Source organism: Danio rerio, chromosome 2 (assembly GCF_052040795.2).
Source record: "Danio rerio strain M-AB ecotype USA chromosome 2, GRCz13ab, whole genome shotgun sequence".
In the NCBI taxonomy this organism is placed as follows: domain Eukaryota; kingdom Metazoa; phylum Chordata; class Actinopteri; order Cypriniformes; family Danionidae; genus Danio; species Danio rerio.
Genome location: NC_141022.1, coordinates 1865001 through 1886386, shown reverse-complemented (window position 1 = coordinate 1886386; position 21386 = coordinate 1865001). Strand labels below are relative to the sequence as shown.

The window sequence follows — 21386 nt, the reverse complement described above, 5'->3', positions numbered from 1 at the left end:
CTATTCATCTCATTTTCTATACAGATAAACCTCTATTGTGTTCCACTCTATTCTATTCTTTTCTATTTAACTCTGTTCTATTCTATTACGCTCTATTCTACTCTACTCTATTCTATTCTGCTCATTTTCTATACTGATAAACCTCTATTCTATTCCACTCTATTCTATTCTACTCTATTTAACTCTGTTCTATTCTATTTCACTCTATTCTACTCTATTTAACTAGTTTTCTATACTGTTAAACCTCTATTCTGTTCCACTCTATTCTATTCTGCTAATTTTCTATGCTGATAAACCTCTATTTTCTTCTATTCAGCTACTTTTTATTCTACTCTATTCTATAGTATAGGGTATATGCCGAGCTAGTGCTGTTACCATGCTGATCAACTTCCGGTGGCCTGTTATTGTGAACTTTTTTCCATCTTATACGGTTCCTTATACAGCATCGATGTTGTAATGTCATTAAAATACATTCAGTTAAATAAACTTTAGCATTTATTTGGTTGCTCAAGTGTAAAACGAGACAAAAAGCCGTTTACTCACACGCGCCCGTCAGAATCGGCAGGCTAGCGCAGAAGCTCCATTGAATATACTGGGGTAAAATAAATGCTCATGTTATAAAGACATGGCGGGGGGAAATGTAATGTAATGCAGTGCTTCTTGTACAATCTAGGACCCACTTTAAATCGGATATCACTCAGCTAGTGGAGATCGCTGATTTCTAAAGAAAACAGACCTTAAACGCACTGGATTTTGCATTGGCATTCAATTCGCCGGAAGCACTTAACCCCGGTTACTGGCAAATTAAAAGTCCTATTAGCATGCTTCGGCATATACCCCATTCTACCCTATTCTACTCCTATTGTACTTCAATCCACTCTTTTCTATTCAACTTGTTTTCTATACTGATAAACCTCTATTCTACTCTATTCTATTCCCCTCTATTCTATTCCACCCTATTCTTATCCACTCTATTCTATTCTGCTCTATTCTGTTCTGCTCTATTCTGTTCTGCTCCATTCTATTCAGCTCGTTTTCTATACCGACCAACCTGTATTCTAATCCTTCTGATAAGCTTCTGTTCTGTTTTATTTGACTTTCTTGTGTGGCGTTCAGCAGTATTGAGGTCATGAGTGAGTCCAGCAGATCTGCGTCTTCATTTGTCTCATGTAAAGGTCAGCTCTCGCGTGTGTTTATTTTAAAGCTCATACAGATGATGCTACCTGGAGCCTGTCAGAGACGCTGATGTGAACATATAAATACAGCACAGCGCATGATATTTCAAGTCATATTTCATGCTCGAGAGTTCACTGTAAAAGGGATTAGTTGCCTTTTCTTAAAGTGAGTGAACGCATTGCCTGAAACATATGAAGTAGATTACCTGTGTGCATATTTATGATAAATAAAGGGATCGTTCACCCCAAAAATGATGTTTTACTCCGTTTACTAATCCCCAACGTTTTCCTTCAGCTTAGTCCGTTTATTTATCAGGGGTCACCACAGTGGAATGAACCACCAACTATTCCAGCATATGTTTTACACAGCGGATACTCTTCCAGCTGCAACCCAGTACTGGGAAACACACATACATACTCATTCACACACACACTTATACACTACGGTCAATTTAGCTTATTTAATTTCACTGTAGCGCATGTGTTTGGACTGTGGGGGAAACCGGAGCACCTGGAGGAAACCCAAGCCAACATGGGGAGAACATGCAAACTCCACTCAGAAGTGCCAACTGGCCCAGCTGGGACTCAAATCAGCGACCTTCCTGCTGTGAGGTGACAGTGTTAACCATTGAGCCACCGTGCCACCCAGTTTCTGTTGTTAAACACAAAGGAAGATATTCAGAAGAAAGCTGAAAACCTGTAACCATTGACTATTAAGTTAAGTCAACGTAACCGTTTTAAGTTACAACTTTATAAGATCTCTCGCTCACTCTCAATTCAATTCTATAATTGCTTTATTGGCATGACAAATGTTACAAATTTATTGCCAAAGCAATTATAAAGTTTACAAAAAGTAACAGAACATGCGCATATATATATATATATATATATATATATATATATATATATATATATATATATATATATATATATATATATATATATATATATATATATATATATAATGTATATATATATATATATATAATGTATATATATATATATATATATATATATATATATATATATATATATATATAAACACTGTAAACAGTAGTAGTAGTAAAAAATAATAAAATAAAAATAGATATATACATATAATAATTAAATAAACTTATAAATAATATATCATATCCCATATATCATAATATTATTTAATATATCATGTTTAATTCAATATATCACATTGTTATTCATATTTATCATATCTTTTATATATTATATTTATTTATAACAATAAAAATAATAATGGATCACAATAAACTACATTTAACAATCAACATTTTAGGATAAAACTGTAATAAAAAATCTGTATATTTACAGTGATTTAATTATAATCATCTAGATTTGTGCGTGTGTTCGCGCGCGTGTGTGCGCGCGTGTGTGCGCGCGTGTGCGCGCGTGTATGTGTGTGTGTCTGTGTGTGTGTGTGTGTGTGTGTGTGTGTGTGTGTGTGTGTCTCACTCTCTCTCTTCTGTTTTACTGCTGAAGGAAAATATGAATCGAGGAGTGCATTTGTGTGTGTGTGTGTGTGTGTGTGTGTGTGTTAGGACTGATTAGAGAAAGTCAATCGATATACAGAATGAACTTGTGCAGATGGTGGAATTTAGAGAAAGCACTGACATAATAAAATGTCTTCTTCATGGCATTTGCTGCATTGTTCAAGGAGAAATGCACCGTCTTGTGGCTATTTCTCAGAAATGAATGTGTATGTTTGATTTTTAAAAAAAAAATAATCTTATTTAAATAAGATTCATGTGATGTGGTGTGACTTGATCATGTCGTGATAGCCCTGCTATAGTGTTTGATATTGGTATAATGAGGACATTGGAATAAACCAAAAACTCCACCTAAATCAGATCCTTGTTGCACTTCATATTTGACACTACCTGACAAAAGTCTTGTCGCTTATCCAAGTTTTAGGAACACTAATAATAACTTGACTTCTAGTTGATCATTTGGTATCAGAAGTGTCTGATACTGAATGTAACACCAAACCATGATTTTACCTTCACCAAACTTGACTGATTTCTGTGAGAATCTTGGCTTCACGCTGGTTCCAGTAGGTCTTCTGCAGTGTTGGTGATGATTGGGATGCAGATCAACAGATGATCCATCTGAAAAATCCACCTTCGGACACTTTTCCAAATAATCAACTAGAAATCGAGTTATTGTTGCTCTTACATCTGGGATCCACGACAAGACTTTTGTTAGGTGGTGTAAATGTAAGACTGCTTGATTTTTCTCTCTCAGACACCGCACCTCACAGAACAACACTACTAACAATCAAAACTATCAGTGGCATATCAGTAGAAAGTAATGATGTTTTCTAATATTTAAATGAAAGGCAAAATGTATACTAATGAACACAGCAGGGGGCCTAAAACAGATCCTTGTTGCACCCCATAGTTACAAGACAGCATGTTTTCTCAATTTGTTAGTGATATATAGGTGTTTTCTTAGCTTGCAGCGTGTTTGAGCTCTCTCAGCCACCAAACAGATCGTCTAAATTCTATATTTGTTTTTATTGAGTTCAGTAATGTTCACTTTCTTATCCTGATCCGCTCTGCTTTGTGTGGCTGCTGGTGTGTGTTCAGGAGAACGGTCAAATCCTCAGATGTTCTGCTATCGATCTGCCTCGCTGCAGTGCACATCAATGCGGCGTCTCTAGAGGATTCTCTTGCAGAAGCATTGGTAAAGTTCAGACCTTACAGGTTGAAAACCATCCTAAAATAACAACTAGGTCCAGGCCATTCCTCGCTGAGATGGTTTTGCTTACCTTTCGCAATGTTTACAAGTTGAGGATAGGTTTGTACATAGTTGTGCAGTATTAATATTAACGACAACATATTTTGTCGTGTCATGCAACACGACTGCATACGAGTTCCTACATTTTTACAAATTATAAAATTCATTGCTCCAGGTATGATTTGCCGCACGTTTCACAGGACAAATTCACTAGAGGGCGCTCTCTACATTTTTAAAATCTCATTCATTCATTTTCCTATGGCTTAGTCACTTATTTTTTAGGGGTTGCCACAGCGGAATGAACCGCCAACTATCCCAGCGTCTGTTTTACGCAATGGATGCCCGTTCAACTGCATCCCAGTACTGGAAAACACCCATGCTCACTCATTCACACACACTCATACACTACAGCCAATTTAGTTAATCGATTCCCCTTTAGCGCATGTGTTTGGACTGTGTGGGAACCCACGCCAACACTGGAAGAACATGCAAACTCCACACAGAAATGCCAACTGCCCTAGCCGGGACTCGAATCAGTGACATTCTTGGTTTGAGCCAACAGTGGTAACCACTAACGCCCCATTCACACAGGGTGTCAGCTTCAACGCTTTCCATTCACTTCGAATGGGTGACGTCAGACATGCAGAACTGCATTGTGGATCTGTTGGCGCAGCTTCAAAGGCGTTGCTCGCTGCAAAAGTTGGGACTTGCTCAACTTTTCAAGCGCCGACGGTAGTGTCAGCCAATCAGATTGCTGTATGCAAATACTCCAGCTCAGACCAACCCGGGCTCATTGTGGAAACGTAGTCCCACGGACGTTTCTGGAGACCGCGGAATACGTCCCGGTGGATACGTATGGCTGCAGTTTTTGTTTTTGCAAATCCGCGAGAGGCCGCTGTTGTGCACTTTTTCGCACCTCAGAAGCCTCTTGCAAGCGCGGTTTGCGCCTGCGATGTTCTCGCGTGAACCCGCCGGAGGCCGCTGTCCGACTGACCGGATGATTGACTGCGCGACCAGCCAATCGGCCGATCCGCCCTCCTCCTTCCCTGAACCCAACCAATTTTACCGATTGTCCCGCCTGCCCACCTGCTCGTTTCCCTAAACCCGAGCGACAATTTACAAAAACCGTCCAAAAAAAATAAAAGACCCGATTTTTTTAAAATTATTTTTTTTATTATTTTTTTTATTATTATTACTATTTTTTTTTTTCTACCGCGTTTTCAAATTTCACCGCGTTCTCACCCTGTCACGAAACTCGTTCACTTAATTTTTGGGATTCTGTTTTCGTCTTACCTGATTGCTGGAGAGAAGCCCTCCACAAGGAGGTAAGGCAAGCGCAAAAGGGAACAGCGTCACACCGCCCCGCAGCGTTCGCTTGAAAAAAATTAATGCGGCCGTACGTACCCCCCGGGACGTATTCCGCTGTCTCCAGAAACGTCCGCGGGACTACGTTTTCAGAATGAGCTTGGGTTGGCTCAGACAGTGGCCTATTGCTGACTAATTTCATTGGCTGACACTGCTATGGCAATCGCGTCAGCCTCAACTTCAGACACGCCCTCTGTCAAGCGTTAATGCTGAAGCCCCGTGTGAATGGGGCGTAAGCCACCGTGCCGACTGCATATGTGTGAATCATAAAATACGTTGCTCTGGATGAGTTTTGTTGCATATTTCAGTTGACAAATCCACTAGAGGGCGCCGTCTGCATTTGTGCGAATCTGAAATGCGTTACTCAGTTGCACGTTTCAGGAGAAGCTGGTGTATATTGAATATTTGAGTTGGTGTTGTCAACAATAGAAATATTTCGATGCATATTTTTCGATATTGCGATATCTAAAATATAACTTCTCTCATTATATTTCACAGGAAAACCTACTGTAAATGCTTTCATACATGTGATTTGAATGATGTGAGAGGCGATCTCTCTGGGATCGTTACGAATACAGGATTAATCTACAAATATAAAGAAAATGTATTAATCCGTGGGTCACGTGTGTCCCGAACAGTGATCCATACAAAACACAGATCAACCTAGATTTTATTAGCACACCAGTTAATGTTGAATTATGATTAATAATAAATAATGCGCAAGTATTGTCGATGATTAGTTCATGCTAGAAAAAACATAATCTGACTGATGAAGAAGTGTGACCCAATAATTATTTTGAAATGTCAGCGATATCAGTGAATATCAGCACTGATGTCCGTCTGGTGTGTGTGTGTGTGTGTGTCTCTTCAGATGCAGATGCTGCTGCTGAGATCGAGTGTAAGCATGAGGATGAGATCTGTTTGAAGAGTCGCATCAGTGCTGAAGAGGAGGAAGAGGAGGAGGAAGAGCAGCTGTTCGAGCCCGTCACTGCACACAAGAGCCACCTCACAGGTAAGTGTACGAAGGTTGCTAGGCAAAGTTTCTCTCAGAGGATGACAAGCTGATGCAACATTGCTGCAGCTCTGATACAAGCTTTATGTATGGAGAAGATTACAAAGCACTGCAGTGTTGGAGTGTTCTGAGTATAAAGCTGATTGGTCACTTCTTGTCACATGACTCGTGGTGCACTACATAGAGTAGACAGCATTTTGACGCAGCATTCTGAAAAGTTGAGATGTTTTCAACAGGATGCACATCGGCCCCAATATGCGCGCGTCACATCCCATTGGAAATGAGGAACTGGCACGTGGAAAAGACGTTATGTAAACGGCCCCTAAGGCCGCCGTCATTTGCGATCTCCAGCAGTCGATCTTTTTCTTGCACAGATATGCTGGATTAACCTAATTTATTGGCAAATAGGTTGCATTGTTAACTTTTGGCGCTCAAGTAAGCGAGACGTAACCTGTGTTGGGGAGTAACTAGTTACATATAATGACGCTACACAATTTAACTACAAAATAAAATGTGAAGCTGCTTTGACTCAATCTACATTGTAAATGTGCTATACAAATAAAGCTGAATTGAATAAAAGTAACAGTAATTCGTAGCTATTTTACTATTCGTAAAAATGTGTAATTAAATTACAGTTATTTATGAAAATGTTAAAGATTACAAGTGGGGTTACATCTAAAAAATTTCTTTACAAGTAGTGACGCTACTAGCTTAACTACATTTCTCAGTAGCGTGGCGGTAGCGTCGCTACTTTCTAAATCAAATAGCTTTTCAGTAGCGGAGCTATTTTATTAGTCAAGTAGCGCTGTAGCGTCCACACAAGCTATGTTTACCAATCGCAGATCAATAAGTGACGGCACCGACATTTACGGAGCTGTGAGGCTGGTGTCTAGCCGATAAAAGTAAATCTATATGATGGCCAGTTCAGTTTTTACACTTACGAAGTCGCCATGTAAATAGCAAATGTGCCATGACAGACGCAACTGACTCTTAAAGGGAATGAGAGATGAGACTCTGATTGGTTTAATGCAGGTTATGCTCAAAACACACCCAGAACTCATTAAGAGAATAAGCACAACCCTGTTAAACCACGCGCAGAGCGTATTTATCTGTCCTTAAAATAGCAAAAGTTGATTCAGACTAGATGCGCCTAGATCGTTAAAATAGAGCCTTAGATTTCAACAAGTCAGTACTTCTGCGCAAATGATTCCTCCGTATGTGTATGAAATGTACCGCAATACACACCCTAAGTAACACATTTCAGATTTGCAAAAATGTAGACACCACAGCGCCCTCTAGTGGATTTGTCTTCTGAAATGTGCAACGAGACAAACCTGGAGCAACGTATTTTATGCTTTGCAGAAATGTAGGACTCATATTTCCAGTAAGCCTGGGTTGTAATAAACCATTTGAGTGTTCGGAAAAGATCTATAGCATATTTCAGATTCGGAAAAAAAGTACACAGCGCCCTCTAGTGGATTTATCATCCGAAATGTGCAACGAAACTTACTCAGAGCAATGTATTTTATATTTCGCAAACATATTTTTAAGTTAACCAGTGTGAAGCTGTAGATAAAAGTATTCTTAAACATTAAAAACAGGATTTAAATGACGTTCAGATTTGACTACGATACTTGATTGTTTTTTAAATATTAAAGTTTGTTGTTTCCGTGTAAACTTTTGCACACACATCGTTGGTTTAGCGCTAAAGTCAGAGATTACGTTTCAACAAATCAGTACTCCTGCATAACTTATTCTTCATTATGTGCATCTAAAACATGCCAAAACAACACATCGTACTTCAGATTGCGAAAATGTGGACTGCGCCCTCTAGTGGATTTGTCATCTGAAACGTGCAACCAAACAAACCTTGAGCAATGTATTTTCATTCATTCATTTTCTTGTCGGCTTAGTCCCTTTATTAATCCGGGTTGACCACAGCGGATTGAACCACCAACTTATCCAGCACATTTTTTACGCAGCGGATGCCCTTCCAGCCGCAACCCATCTTTGGGAAACATCCACACACACTCATTCACACACACACACTCATACACTACGGACTATTTAGCCTACCCAATTCACCTGTACCGCATGTGTTTGGACTGTTGGGGAAACCGGAGCACCCAGAGGAAACCCATGCGAATGCAGAGAGAACATGCAAACTCCACACAGAAACGCCAACTGAGCCGAGGTTCGAACCAGCGACCCAGCGACCTTCTTGCTGTGAGGCGACAGCACTACCTACTTCAATGTATTTCGTGCTTTGCAAAAATGTAGGGCACTTATTTCCAGTAAGCCTGGGATATAATAAACCCTCATGTGTTCGGAAAAGATCTATAGCATATTTCAGATTCGCAGCGCCATCTAGTGGATTTGTCATCAGAAACGTGCAACAAAACTTACCCGGAGCAACGAATTAATGATTCGCTAACATATTTTTGTGTTAACCAGCGTGAAGCTGTAGACAAAACTGTGCTTTAACAATAACAACAGGATGTTGATGAAGTTTTGGTGTAAACTTTTGCTCACACATCTTTGGCTTTGTGCTCAAGTCGAAGATTAAGTTTCAACAAGTCAGTACTCCTGCATAATTGATTCCTCTGTATTTGATCAGCGATTCCTCTGCTGACTCGTGCCATCAGAGCAGCCCCTCATTAAAAACCCCCATTTCTCTGACAAATAAGTCTTAATTGTTCGGCACTCGAGATGGCGCTTTAAATGAGCTCCCTGTGGAGGCCAAAGAGAAGAATGTCATAGTCATTTGGGAACGCTGCATATCTGAAGACGAGGTGAACGCAGGTCTGGCTCAGTGTGAATGATTAAATGACTTCAGACGAGTGTCATATTAAAGCTGTGCTGCAGTAAGAGCCTCACGTTCACTGTTTTTCACAAGACTTTCACAGATTCTGGTTAGCAGAAACGCTTTAGCACTTCTTCGTCTTCATTTTAAAGCACATACTTGGCAATTAAACTCATTTAAAGCACTTTAGGATGCCTTTAAATGCTGCTCTTTAGTATGATCGTTCATACAGTGTGTATTGTGGCTGTGTGTGAATATAAAGTTGTAAAGAGCGAAGTTTTACCTCATAATAAAAAAAACACTGTTGCCAGCCGTCACCAACATTTATTGATGATTTTCATGTAAATCTGACAGCCTTCAGAATGTTGTATGATATAAATATAATCATATTATTAATTTAAAAAGAACAGAGCCTCTGCTTTAAAAAATAACAGCAGCATTTTATTCTGTCTTCATGTGTTCATCTTGAAATAACATAATGTTTTTCAAAGTAATACTCACTCACATACACACATCACATGAGAAATTTTAAATATATGAATAAGTAAATGTATGAATGAATGATTAAATGACTAAATAATTAAGCAACAAATTAATGAATGAATACATGAATGAATAAATGGATGAATAAATATATAAGTATATGAACGAGTAAATGGATGAATACATGAATGAATGAATGAATAAGTACATGAATGAATAAATAAATTATTTAATGAATACATGAATTAATTAACGAATAAATAAATAAATGAACAAGTATATGAATGAGTGAATGAATGTATAAATAAATGAATAAATAGATGAATAAATAGATAAGTATATGAATGGATGAATGAATGAATAATTAAATGAATGAATGAATTAATTAATTAATTAATGTAAAGATAAATATATGAATAAATAAATGAATGAATAAATGAATGAATAACTAAATAAATGAATGTATAGATAAGTATATGAATGAAGAAATAAATAAATAAATGAACTAATTAATGAATGGATAAATATATGAATGAATGAATGAATAAATAAATTATTTAATGAATACATTAATTAATGAATGAATAAATAATTAAATGAACAAGTATATGAATGAGTGAATAAATGATTAAATGAATGAATGAATAAATAGATGAATAAATGGATAAGTATATGAATGAATAAATGAATGATTAAAAATTAAATGAATGAATGAATGAATAAATTAATGTATAGATAAGTATGTGAATATATAAATAAATGAATAAATAAATGAATGAATGAATAAATAACTAAATAAATGAATGTATAAATAAATGAATGAATGGATAAATGAATTAATAAATAAACGGAAAAATGAATGGATAAGTATATAAATGAATAAATGAAAAAATAGATGAATAAATAAATGAATGAATGAGTAGATGAATAAATAAATAAATGAATGAGTAAATTGATTAATAAAATGATTTATTAAATAAATAAATTAATAAATGATTGGATAATTATATGGATGTATGAATGAATGAATAAATAAATAAACGAATGAAAAAATGAATAAATTAATGAATGAATAGATAATTATATGGACGAATACATTAATAAATAAATAAATGAATGAATGAATGAATGAATAAATAAGTGAATCAATAAATGAACAATAAAAAAAATAGATGATGACATGGTGGCGCAATAGGTAGTGCTGTCGCCTCACAGCAAGAAGGTCGCTGGTTCGAGCCTCGGCTGGGTCCGTTGGTGTTTCTGTGTGGAGTTTGCATGTTCTCCCTGTGTTGCGTGGGTTTCCTCCAGGTGCTCCCCCACAGTGCAAACACATGCGCTTTAGGGGAATTGATGAACAAAATTGTCCGTAGTGAATGAGTGTGTATGGATGTTTCCCAGAGATGGGTTGCAGCTGGAAAGGCATCTGCTGCGTAAAACATGTGCTGGATGGTTGGCGGTTCATTCCGCTGTGGCGACCCCGGATTGATGGAGGAACTCTCAGTTTTAAAGTTGACTATTCAGTGTTAAAGCTGACCAAATCTTTAATTTAATGCACAATTAATGTTTCTCTGACGTTTGAGAGTTAAACTCAGTCTCTTAATTCTGTTTTATTTTTCATTATTCTGTTTATTTTGTGCTTTTCATATCACAAGGCTCTCTTCAGTTCTGTTGCTGACTGTGACTAAAACACTTGTGCCTGTTCAAAATAAACAGAGAAAATCAAGCAGTGTGCGTTTGTTGATTATTCCTGTTGATCAAGCCCCGTATCCAACCGTGACCCCAAAACCGAGGTGCATACACACACATATAGACCCTTTAAATACAAATGTGTTCTGGAGCTTTATTTCTGAGGCCGTATATGACATTTTTATCTGAATAGTGCAGCAGAGACACTGTGAGATTATTTCTTTATTTTTCTCTGACCTGAAAGCGTTTTTGGCAAGAGAGTGAGACACAAAGAGCAAGGCAGTAACTGAGAGTCACGTGTGTCCCGGATCAATGGCTGCCGGGGTCTGGGCCTGCTTTAACACCTCTCTGTGCACTTAAGCCATGACCACTGCATTGCGTTCTGGGACTGGAGCGATGGATCCAGCCGCGTCCCTGATGTGATTGGACTATTGATCGTGCTAATGCAGAACTGCAGGAGAGACACTGAGGCTATAGGAATGTGTCCCTCAGGACCAGCAGAGGAAGAATATCTGCACCCCTACGACATTCTTGACTTTCTGCATCATCCACAAGTGGAAATTTGTCTTTGGCTTCGCCTCCTAATTGCATTCGACGTCACAAATACATTCAACATGTAGTGTTATGTGCATATCTATAGGGGATTGAGTGTGCATGGCCATACACCCAATGATTTACCTCGTATGAATCACATTAAAACACATATAACACAAAGTGAAGCAGAAGTTAAGATTAAGATCATTTTTTCTCATATTGCGATGCACATCCAGTTAAAATGGTCTTAAAAAAAGAAGGACTGATAGCCCCGCCCTAAATGACATATAGCCATGCCCTAATGACTGATAGCTCCACCCTAAAGAACTAATAGCTCCGCCCGAAAGAACTGATAGCCTGGCTTAAATGACTGATATCCTGCCCTCAAGGACTGAAAGCCCCACCCTAAATTACTGATTCCCGTCCTAAATTACTGAAAGCCCTACCCTAAATGACATATAGCCATGCCCTAATGACTGATAGCCCCACCCTAAAGAACTAATAGCTCCGCCCCAAAGGACTGAAAGTCTGGCTTAAATGACTGATAGCCCGCCCTCAAGGACTGATAGCCCCACCCTAAATTACTGATACTCCAGCCCCAAAGGACTGATTGTCCTGCATGAAATGACTGATAGTTCTGCCCCAAAGGCATGATAGCCACGCCTTAAGTGACTGATAGCTCCACCCTAGAGGACTGATAGCTCTGCCTTAAGTGATTGATAGCCCTGCCCTAAAAGACTGATAGCTCAGCTTAAGTGACTGATATCTCCGCCCTAAATGACTGATAGCCCCATCCTAAAGGACTGATAATCCTACCCTAAAGGATTAATAGCTCTGCCTTAAGTAACTGACAGTTCTAAAGGTTTGATAGCCCCACATTAAAATACTGATAGCCCCGCCTTAAAGGACTAATAGCTCCGCCCCAAAGGATTGATAACCCTGCTCTTAAGAGCTTGATAGCTTGAAGTGATGAGTAGCTCTGCCCTAAAGGACTGATAACTCCACCTTAAAAGACTGATAGCCCCACCCCAAAGCACTGACAGCCCTGCCTTAAAGGATCAATAGCTACACCCTAAATGACTTATAGCCCCACCCCAAAGGACTGATAGACCAGTCCTAAATAACTAATAGTCCCGTCCAAAGGACTGATAGTCCCGCCCTAAATGACTGATAACCCCGCCCCAAAGAACTGAAAGCCTGCCTTAAGTGACTAATAGCCCTCCTTAAATGACTGATAACCCCGCCCCAAAAGACTGAAAGTCCACCTTAAGTGACTGATAGCCCACCTTAAAGGATTGATAGTTCTGCCCTAAATGACAGATAACCCTGCCCCAAAAGACTGAAAGCCCGCCTTAAGTAACTAGCCCGCCTTAAATGACTGATAACCCCACCCCAAAAGACTGAAAGTCCGCCTTAAGGACTGATAGTCCTGCCCTAAATGACAGGTAACCCTTCCCCAAAGGACTGAAAGTCCGCCTTAAGTGACTGATAGCCCACCTTAAATGACTGATAACCCCACCCCAAAAAACTGAAAGCCCGCCTTTAGTGACTGAAAGCCTGACTTAAGTGACTGATAGCCCACCTTAAAAGATTGATAGTCCTGCCCTAAATGACAGATAACCCTGCCCCAAAGGACTGAAAGCCTGCCTTAAGTGACTGATAGCCCACCTTAAAAGATTGATAGTTCTGCCCTAAATGACTGAAAGCCCGCCTTAAGTGACCAATAGCCCTCCTTAAATGACTGATAACCCCACCCCAAAAGACTGAAAGCCTGCCTTAAGTGACTAGCCCGCCTTAAATGACTGATAACCCCGCCCCAAAAGACTGAAAGCCCACCTTAAGTGACTGATTGCCCACCTTAAGTGACTGTTAGCCCACCTTAAAGGACTGATAGTCCCACCCTAAATGACTGATTACCCGGCCCCAAAGGACTGAAAGCCCGCCTTAAATGGCTGATTGTCCCGCCTTAGATGACTTATAACCCGCCTTAAAGGACTGTTTTTGATGTCTCTGTCTGTCACACCCATTACAGGTTTTTCAGTCTCTGCTAATGAGCTGATGATCTGAATCTGGTGTGTTTGATTAAGGAGACATGGAAAATGTGCAGAGCTAGTGGTCCTCCAGGAATGTGGTTGAGAAACACTGCCCTAAATGACTAATATCCCCACCCTAAATGACTGATAGCCCCGCCCCAAAGGACTGATAGCTATGCTCTAAATGACTAACAGCCCCGCCCTAAATGACTGATAGCCCCGCCCCAAAGGACTGATAGCTATGCTCTAAATTACTAATAGCCGTGCCCTAAATGACTAACAGCCCCGCCCTAAATGACTGATAGCCCCGCCCGAAATGACTGATAGCCCCGCCCCAAAGGACTGATAGCTGTGCTCTAAATTACTAATAGCCCTGCCCTAAATGACTAACAGCCCCGCCCTAAATGACTGATAGCCCCGCCCCAAATGATTGATAGCCTCTCCTTAAATGACGGATCATGCCTTCACTCTTAATACATCTAAAAGACTGAAAAAAATGACAAACCCTATTGAGCACTGATGAATCATGTAAACATTTGATTATTATTTAATAATATGACTGAAAATAATATAAATACACACATTTAAATGAGTAGATTAGACTGGATGACGAGCTAAATATTATGCAGATTTCTGCGTGCACAGATTAAGTGTGGGTCCACTGATGGTCATGCAGGGGCTGTGTCCCCAGGGAGGGTGTTTCTCTGCTGGGGAGGATGGCAGGACGGCTCCCCCGGGGGTCTGGAGGAGGGATGTTTCCCCCTGAAAGCTCTCAGCGCGGTGCGGTTCTGGCTCCGTCCTGGCTGAGGATTGAGTTTCTGCATGTTGAGCCGCTGCTGGTCTCCTCAGGGAGGCTGGAAGTGCAACAGCTGTCCGTCCGTCCGTCTCCATAAACGCTCAGTCATCCTCATCCTCAAGGTCAGCAGCACCAGCTCGCCTTTTAGAAGATATACTCATTTGGGAAATTGGAAAACATTGCTTTTACACGTTTAACAAGTGAACATGTTTATTATGTTTGATGTATTTTTATGGTGCGAGTCAAATGGAAAAAAATTAACCAAAATTACACGCCCGCAATAAACAAGCAAACAAACAAACAAACAAATCTGCTTGCTTTTGGTGAGGTTTTATTATCATTTTAATGTTTATAATCATAGTTTTATTTAAATTTTTATATGGGATCTAGGATGGGAACAGAATAGGACCTAAAATTGACTTTTTATAAACAGTACATTGTAAAACGTCAAATTAAATACAGTGGTCCCTCGTTATTCACAAGAGTTCTAAAAATAGCCCGCAATAGGTGAAATCTGCTTTATTTTTTTACAATAATTATAAATGTTTTAAGGCTGTAAAAACTCTCATTACACTATTTTCTGATAGGCATTTTCAAACTTTGTCGTTTAATCACTCGTGTAACTTCTACTTTTAGCATTTTCATAAATCCAAGATTTTTGTGTGCCTTTGACCTTTGTCGACATTGTGGGTTTGTTGGGGACTCAAACAGTAAATTACAGTAATTTTCTACAATTTAATGTCAGCTATTTTACAGTAAATTTCTGTAATTTAATATCTGTTATTTTACGGTAAATTTCTGTCATTTAATATTTGTTATTTTACGGAAAATTTCTGCAATTTAATATCCGTTATTTTACGGTAAATTTCTGCAATTTAATATCCGTTATTTTACAGTAAATTACTGTACTTTAATATCTGTTATTTTACAGTAAATTACTGTACTTTAATATCTGTTATTTTACAGTAAATTTCCGTAATTTAATATGTTATTTTACAGTAAATTACTGAAATTTAATATCCGTTATTTTACGGTAAATTTCTGTAATTTAATGTTATTTTACGGTAAATTTCTGCAATTTAATATCCATTATTTTACAATAAATTTCTGTAATTTAATATCCGTTATTATACAGTAAATGTTTGCAATTTAATATCTGTTATTTTACAGTAAATTACTGTAATTTAATATCTGTTATTTTACAGTAAATTTCCGTAATTTAATATGTTATTTTACAGTAAATTTCTGTAATTTAATATCTGTTATTTTACAGTAAATTACTGTAATTTAATATCTGTTATTTTACAGTAAATTTCTGTAATTTAATATCTGTTATTTTACAGTAAATTACTGTAATTTAATATGTTATTTTACAGTAAATTACTGTAATTTAATATCTGGTATTTTACAGTAAATTTCTGTAATTTACTATTCGTAGTTTTACAGTAAATTACTGTAATTTAATATTTTTTAGTGTAAATTTCTGTAATGTAATATCTGTTATTTTACGGTAAAATTCTGTAAAATAATATTTGATATTTTACGGTAAATTCCAGTAATTTAACAGCGGTTATTTTATTTTTTTTACAGTGTAATTACTAAGTTTACAGTTCGTTAATATCACTACAATATTTTAGACTGAAAAATCTTCTGTAAATGCTGCTCTCCAAATGTAAACATGTACACACCGCAATCAAACTATTACCATCGTGTAGGATTTTCACCGCATTTTGTGACAGAATAGTTTACACACACGGCTGTTTGACGCTATTCTCTGCACCTACCGAGAAATGCAGAGGGTGTTTTTTCTTCCAGCAGCATGCAGCATCAAACTCCATTAAAAAAAAACACTCTTCCACTTCCTCGCATCCAATATCTCGTTTGTCTTGAAATGTTCCTGAATGAAAGTGCCAAAAAAAAAAATCAATGTACACAATTTTGCAAATGCTTCTAGGTGCTCATTAAATTTCCTGCTACAAATTGTCATGCGTCATTGTCTCCGAAAACTACTCAATCTCAGGTCATAATAACACAACACACAATGCCAGTCCTGTTGAAGGATCTCCGTCTGCTGCCCGTGTTTAATCACTAATGAATGAACTGGTCATGAATTCATCTGTGCTGGCGTTATCTTGCGCGCAGCAGTGTTCGTTATGAATGCGTATCTGCACTGCGTGTTTAATGCAGTCCATGTTAAAGCCAAAGTGTCATTAGATATTGAAAGCAGCTCTGGTCTCTGGAGACGTATCTGTTCCACTGCACATCCATTTCAGCTCTGAAGAGACGCGCATGAAGGAGAACAGGAGTGCTGTATACAATTGACTTCAGAATTATTAGCTCTCCTAAATTATTAGCCAATGTTTGTTTAACGGAGAGCTGATTTCTTCAATGCATTTCTAAACATGATAGTTTTAATAACTCATGTCTAATAACTGATTTCTTGGATGTTAATCTACCAGTGTGCCAGCTGACAATGGTATTTTTTTACATTGAAGTAATTCAAGAACCTAAACTCCTAACATTTAATTACACACGAAGAGTGGACATACTGTTTTCTCATGATAATCCTACATCTGTACTGAATTACTTTCAAAGTAACTCATGCATGTGCTGTATTTTTAATGAAGAATCTGCTCTTCATGCATTAATAAAGCATGTTCTGCCAGAATGCAGAGGTGTTTTATGAATACTACATTTTGTTTGAGCCTGGAAAACCTGACTGGGTTTTCGTCAGATAACAGTGTGGCATTTAATAGTTCATACAGCAGATTGCAGATCTAAATTATTGAATAATTTACTAAGCGTGTGAATGAAAACCACAAAACACTCATACGTTTGACTGCAGTTTGTAGGTGAAATGAACACGGGGGCAGTAAGACAACAACGTATGTTCCTTTTCACACTAATAATATTTACAGGCACATATTATTGACGAATACAGGATTATTTTCACCCAGTTCTTTGCTCAACAACAAATAAACAGCACTAAACATCTTAACACTGTCTATGATTAGTAATGAACACATTTGCGTTCCCCATCGATCTCCATATGGACACTTTTCTGGCGTTTGCTCATAGCTCACTTTGTATGGTGTTGTGTTTGTGCTGCAGAGCGCTCGGGTTCGATTCTGGTGAAGCGTGCTCCCACAAAGGAAATAAAAAGTAATGTAAAATCAAGGTAAACTATGTGCTGGCAGTGCACTTTTCTCTTCCGTCTGCTTCTGAAAACACTATCGGTTGGGTTTAGCAAAGGGATTAGTTTAGTGTTTCGCTAGCTGATCTGTACGACAAGCTCCGCCTTCTTCTGGACGTCTGCAAGAGGGACGTGTATCTAAAACGTACAACAAAACACACCCTAAGTAACGTATTTCAAGATTCGCACAAATGTAGACATCACAGCGCCCACTAGTGGATTTGTTAGCTGAAACATACAACAAAATGTGCTCTGTGGAACATATTTCAGGTTCGCAAAAATGCAGACAGCACCCTCTAGTGGATTTGTTATCTGAAATGTACCATGAAGCATGCCAATGTAATTTACATTTTTTTAAAAATGTAGGCTGAGGAACGTATAACCAATGACTGGGTTTTCGTCAGATCACAGTGACGCATTTAATAGTTTATACAGCAGATTGCAGATCTAAATGATTGAATAATTTAATGAATTACCCAGCGTGTGAATGAAAGAAAAATGAAACCACAATGGCATTGATTGAAAATAAATCACTAGCATCAGCCATTCGTTTCAGTAGTGTTTTCTTGCTTCAGAACACATATTTCCAGCTATTTAACATCTATTTAAATGTGTATTTAGTTCTACAACCCTAATGCATATCTTGTTTAACTTTTAAAATACATGCTTTGCCCTTGATATTTGTGAAACTACAAAACATTCTCGCATGTTTGACAGCAGTTTGTAGGTGAAATGAACACTAGGGGGCAGTATGATCACATCAACTTGTGTTCCTTTTTACGCTTATAATATTTACAAGGACATATTATTGAGGAAAACAGGATTATTTTCACGCAGTTCTTTGCTCAACACCAAATAAACTCCACTAAACATCTTAACACTTTCTATGATTTGTGTTGAACACAATTGCGTCCCCTTAATATCTCCATGTGGACACTTTTCTGGCGTTTACTCGTAGCTCACTTTGTACGGTCTTGTGTTTGTGCCGCAGAGCACTCGAGTTCGAGTCCAGTGAAGCACGCTTGCACTAAAATAGAAAAAAGCTATGTAAAATCAAGGTAAACAATATGTTCGCAGTGCACTTTTCTCTTCCGTCTGCTTTTGAAAACACTATTGGTTGGGTTTAGCTCAGTGTTTTGCTAGCTGATCTGTACGACAAGCTTCGCCTTCTCCTGGATGTCTACAAGACGGATGTGTATCTGAAACATACAACAAAACACACCCTAAGTAACGAATTTCAAGATTCGCACAAATGTAGACATCACAGCGCCCTCTAGTGGATTTGTTAGCTGAAATGTGCAACACACTTATTTGTGCTCAACGCAGTCTCGTGACAATTCGTAACTTTTTGACTTAGTGGCTAATTCGTATGAATTCGTACAATCTAATTAATACAATTTAGTATGATTTGCTCATCAGCTAACGACGGTTAGGGGTTAAGGGTGGGGTTTAATGCCACGTCTCCTTTTTAAAATCGTACATTAGCCACTAAACTAACAAAATGTAAAATACTTACGTTTCCTCGTGAGATCAGGCTGGCAGCACTGTATTTTACGTTTCAAACAAAAGTGTAGGCCGAGTATAGCGTATTTCCAACAAGCCTGAGCTGTATTTGTGAACACACAGGCTGTACTTCTCACATCTGTCGATCGGTTCCTCGTCCCAGATGTTTGTTCTCTCTCTGTGTTTGCTTGCTCGGTTGGAAGTTGTATTAAGTATTAAATGTTTATAAGTCTGCGTCTGGATGAGGCTCGCGACTGCAGGCATACAAATGACTGAATAACTGAGGGGTGTTTTACCAGTCGCGCACTATAAACATTCAGGCTAATGTAAAAAGTGGGACTGACAATCGTTCACAACAGCACTACTATGGATGCTTTCTGCAGAATATCTTCTTTTGTGTTCAACAGAGGAGGTATCAAAGTGGCTTAGTGGTTAGCACTATGGCCTCACAGCAAGAAGGTCACTGGTTCGAGCCCCGGCTGGGTCAGTTGACGTTTCTGTGTGTCTGAGTTTGCATGTTCTCCCCATGTTGGCGTGGGTTTTCTCCGGTTTCCCCCACAGTCCAAACACATGCCCTATAGGGGAATTAAGTAAATTGGTCGTAGTGTATGAGCGTGTATGGGTGTTTCCCAGTACTGGGTTGCAGCTGCTGCGTAAAACATGCTGGATTAGTTGGCGGTTTGTTACTCTGTGGCGATCACTAATAAATAAGGGACTAAGCTGAAGAAAAATTAATAAATGTTCAACAGAAGAAACTAATTCTGTGAGTAAATGATGAGGAAACTGATTTTTTTGGGCCGTCCATCCCTATCGAAGCACCAAATCAACCTTTCTCTCCACTGCTCCGCCATCTTCAAAGTATTTTTCCATCTTTCCGTCTGTTTCCATTTAAGTGTGCATGGCTGCCGTTGTGTTTCCAGTCTTTTTCTTCCCCTCTATCTCTCTTTCCCTGCTCGGTATTCTCCTCTCGTCCTCTGTTGAGTGATTTTGCTCAGACACGTCTAGCTCTAGGTAAAGGGTCCCGGGAGGTTTGGCTCTCAACCCCTGGGTCGCCGCATCATGAATACATTATGATCCCCCTGTTTCCGTTCGGTTGCCACGACAGCACTTTCCGACCCAGCGGCCGATGAAGATGGCGTCAATACCGCCTCCATCAAACAGAACACTCTACTGCGCTTCAGCATGCACTGATCAGCATTGAGGATATACAGTTAAAGTCTCCTGGATAATTCTGTTTAATTTACTCAACACATTACTAATAGCTGATGTCTGTTCTCTCTGTCATGATGACAGCACATAATATTAGACTAGATATTCTTCAAGACACTAGTGTTCTGCTTAAAGTGACATGTAAAGACTTCATTAGGGTAATTAGGGTAAAGTTAGGGTAATTAGGCAAGTCATTGTATAACAGTGGTTTGTTCTGGAGACAATCCAACACTAATGTAGCTTAAGGGGGCTAATAATATTGACCTTAAAATGGGTTTAAAGCAATTAAGAACTGCTTTTCTTCTAGCCGAAATAAAAGAAATAAGACTTTCTCCAGAAGAACAAATATGATGGGAAATACTGTGAACAATTCCTGAATCTGTTCAACATCATTTGGGAAATATTTGAAAAACTTTACAGGAGGATGAATAATTTTGACTTCAACTGTGTGGGTAGTTGACAAATAAACCACCATTATTGAAGGGAAATAGTTATTAAACTATGGGCTATCATACACCCAGCACAATAAGGCGCGAGATGTGTTCGGCGTGATTTGTTGCTATTTTCAGACCAGCGCAGCAGTAATTTTCATGTTTTGCTTCACGTTGTTTAAATAGTAAATCCATTTGCGCCAATTTGTGCACTCGTGTGTGTGCTGGTCTATAAAGGAGGTGTGTTAAGGCGCATTGTTGGAGTGTTGATATTTTGAGGAGCTGAAATACACCACACCATTGACCAACTAAATGCTGCTCTAAAGTCCAGCAGAGTGTGTTAGTTATGCGCCTTAAACACTCACACACTGCTGAATACACACAGGATGATCAGCAACAAACAAATATCTTTACA

At 38.6% G+C, this 21386-nt stretch overlaps 1 protein-coding gene across 4 annotated transcripts in view; it reads left to right on the top strand.

The window, feature by feature from the left end:
* Positions 1–21386, top strand: part of LOC108180213 (zinc finger protein 521) — a 128471-nt gene that overhangs the window by 10351 nt on the left and 96734 nt on the right. For all 4 annotated transcript variants that reach the window (XM_087240222.1, XM_087240221.1, XM_087240220.1 and 1 more), the window contains exon 2: positions 6160–6300. Coding sequence is in view for 2 of the 4 variants with exons in the window: in XM_087240220.1 (XP_087096346.1) it covers positions 6160–6300 (141 nt within the window). In the remaining 2 variants the exon portion in view is untranslated. The remainder of the gene's footprint in view (positions 1–6159; positions 6301–21386) is intronic.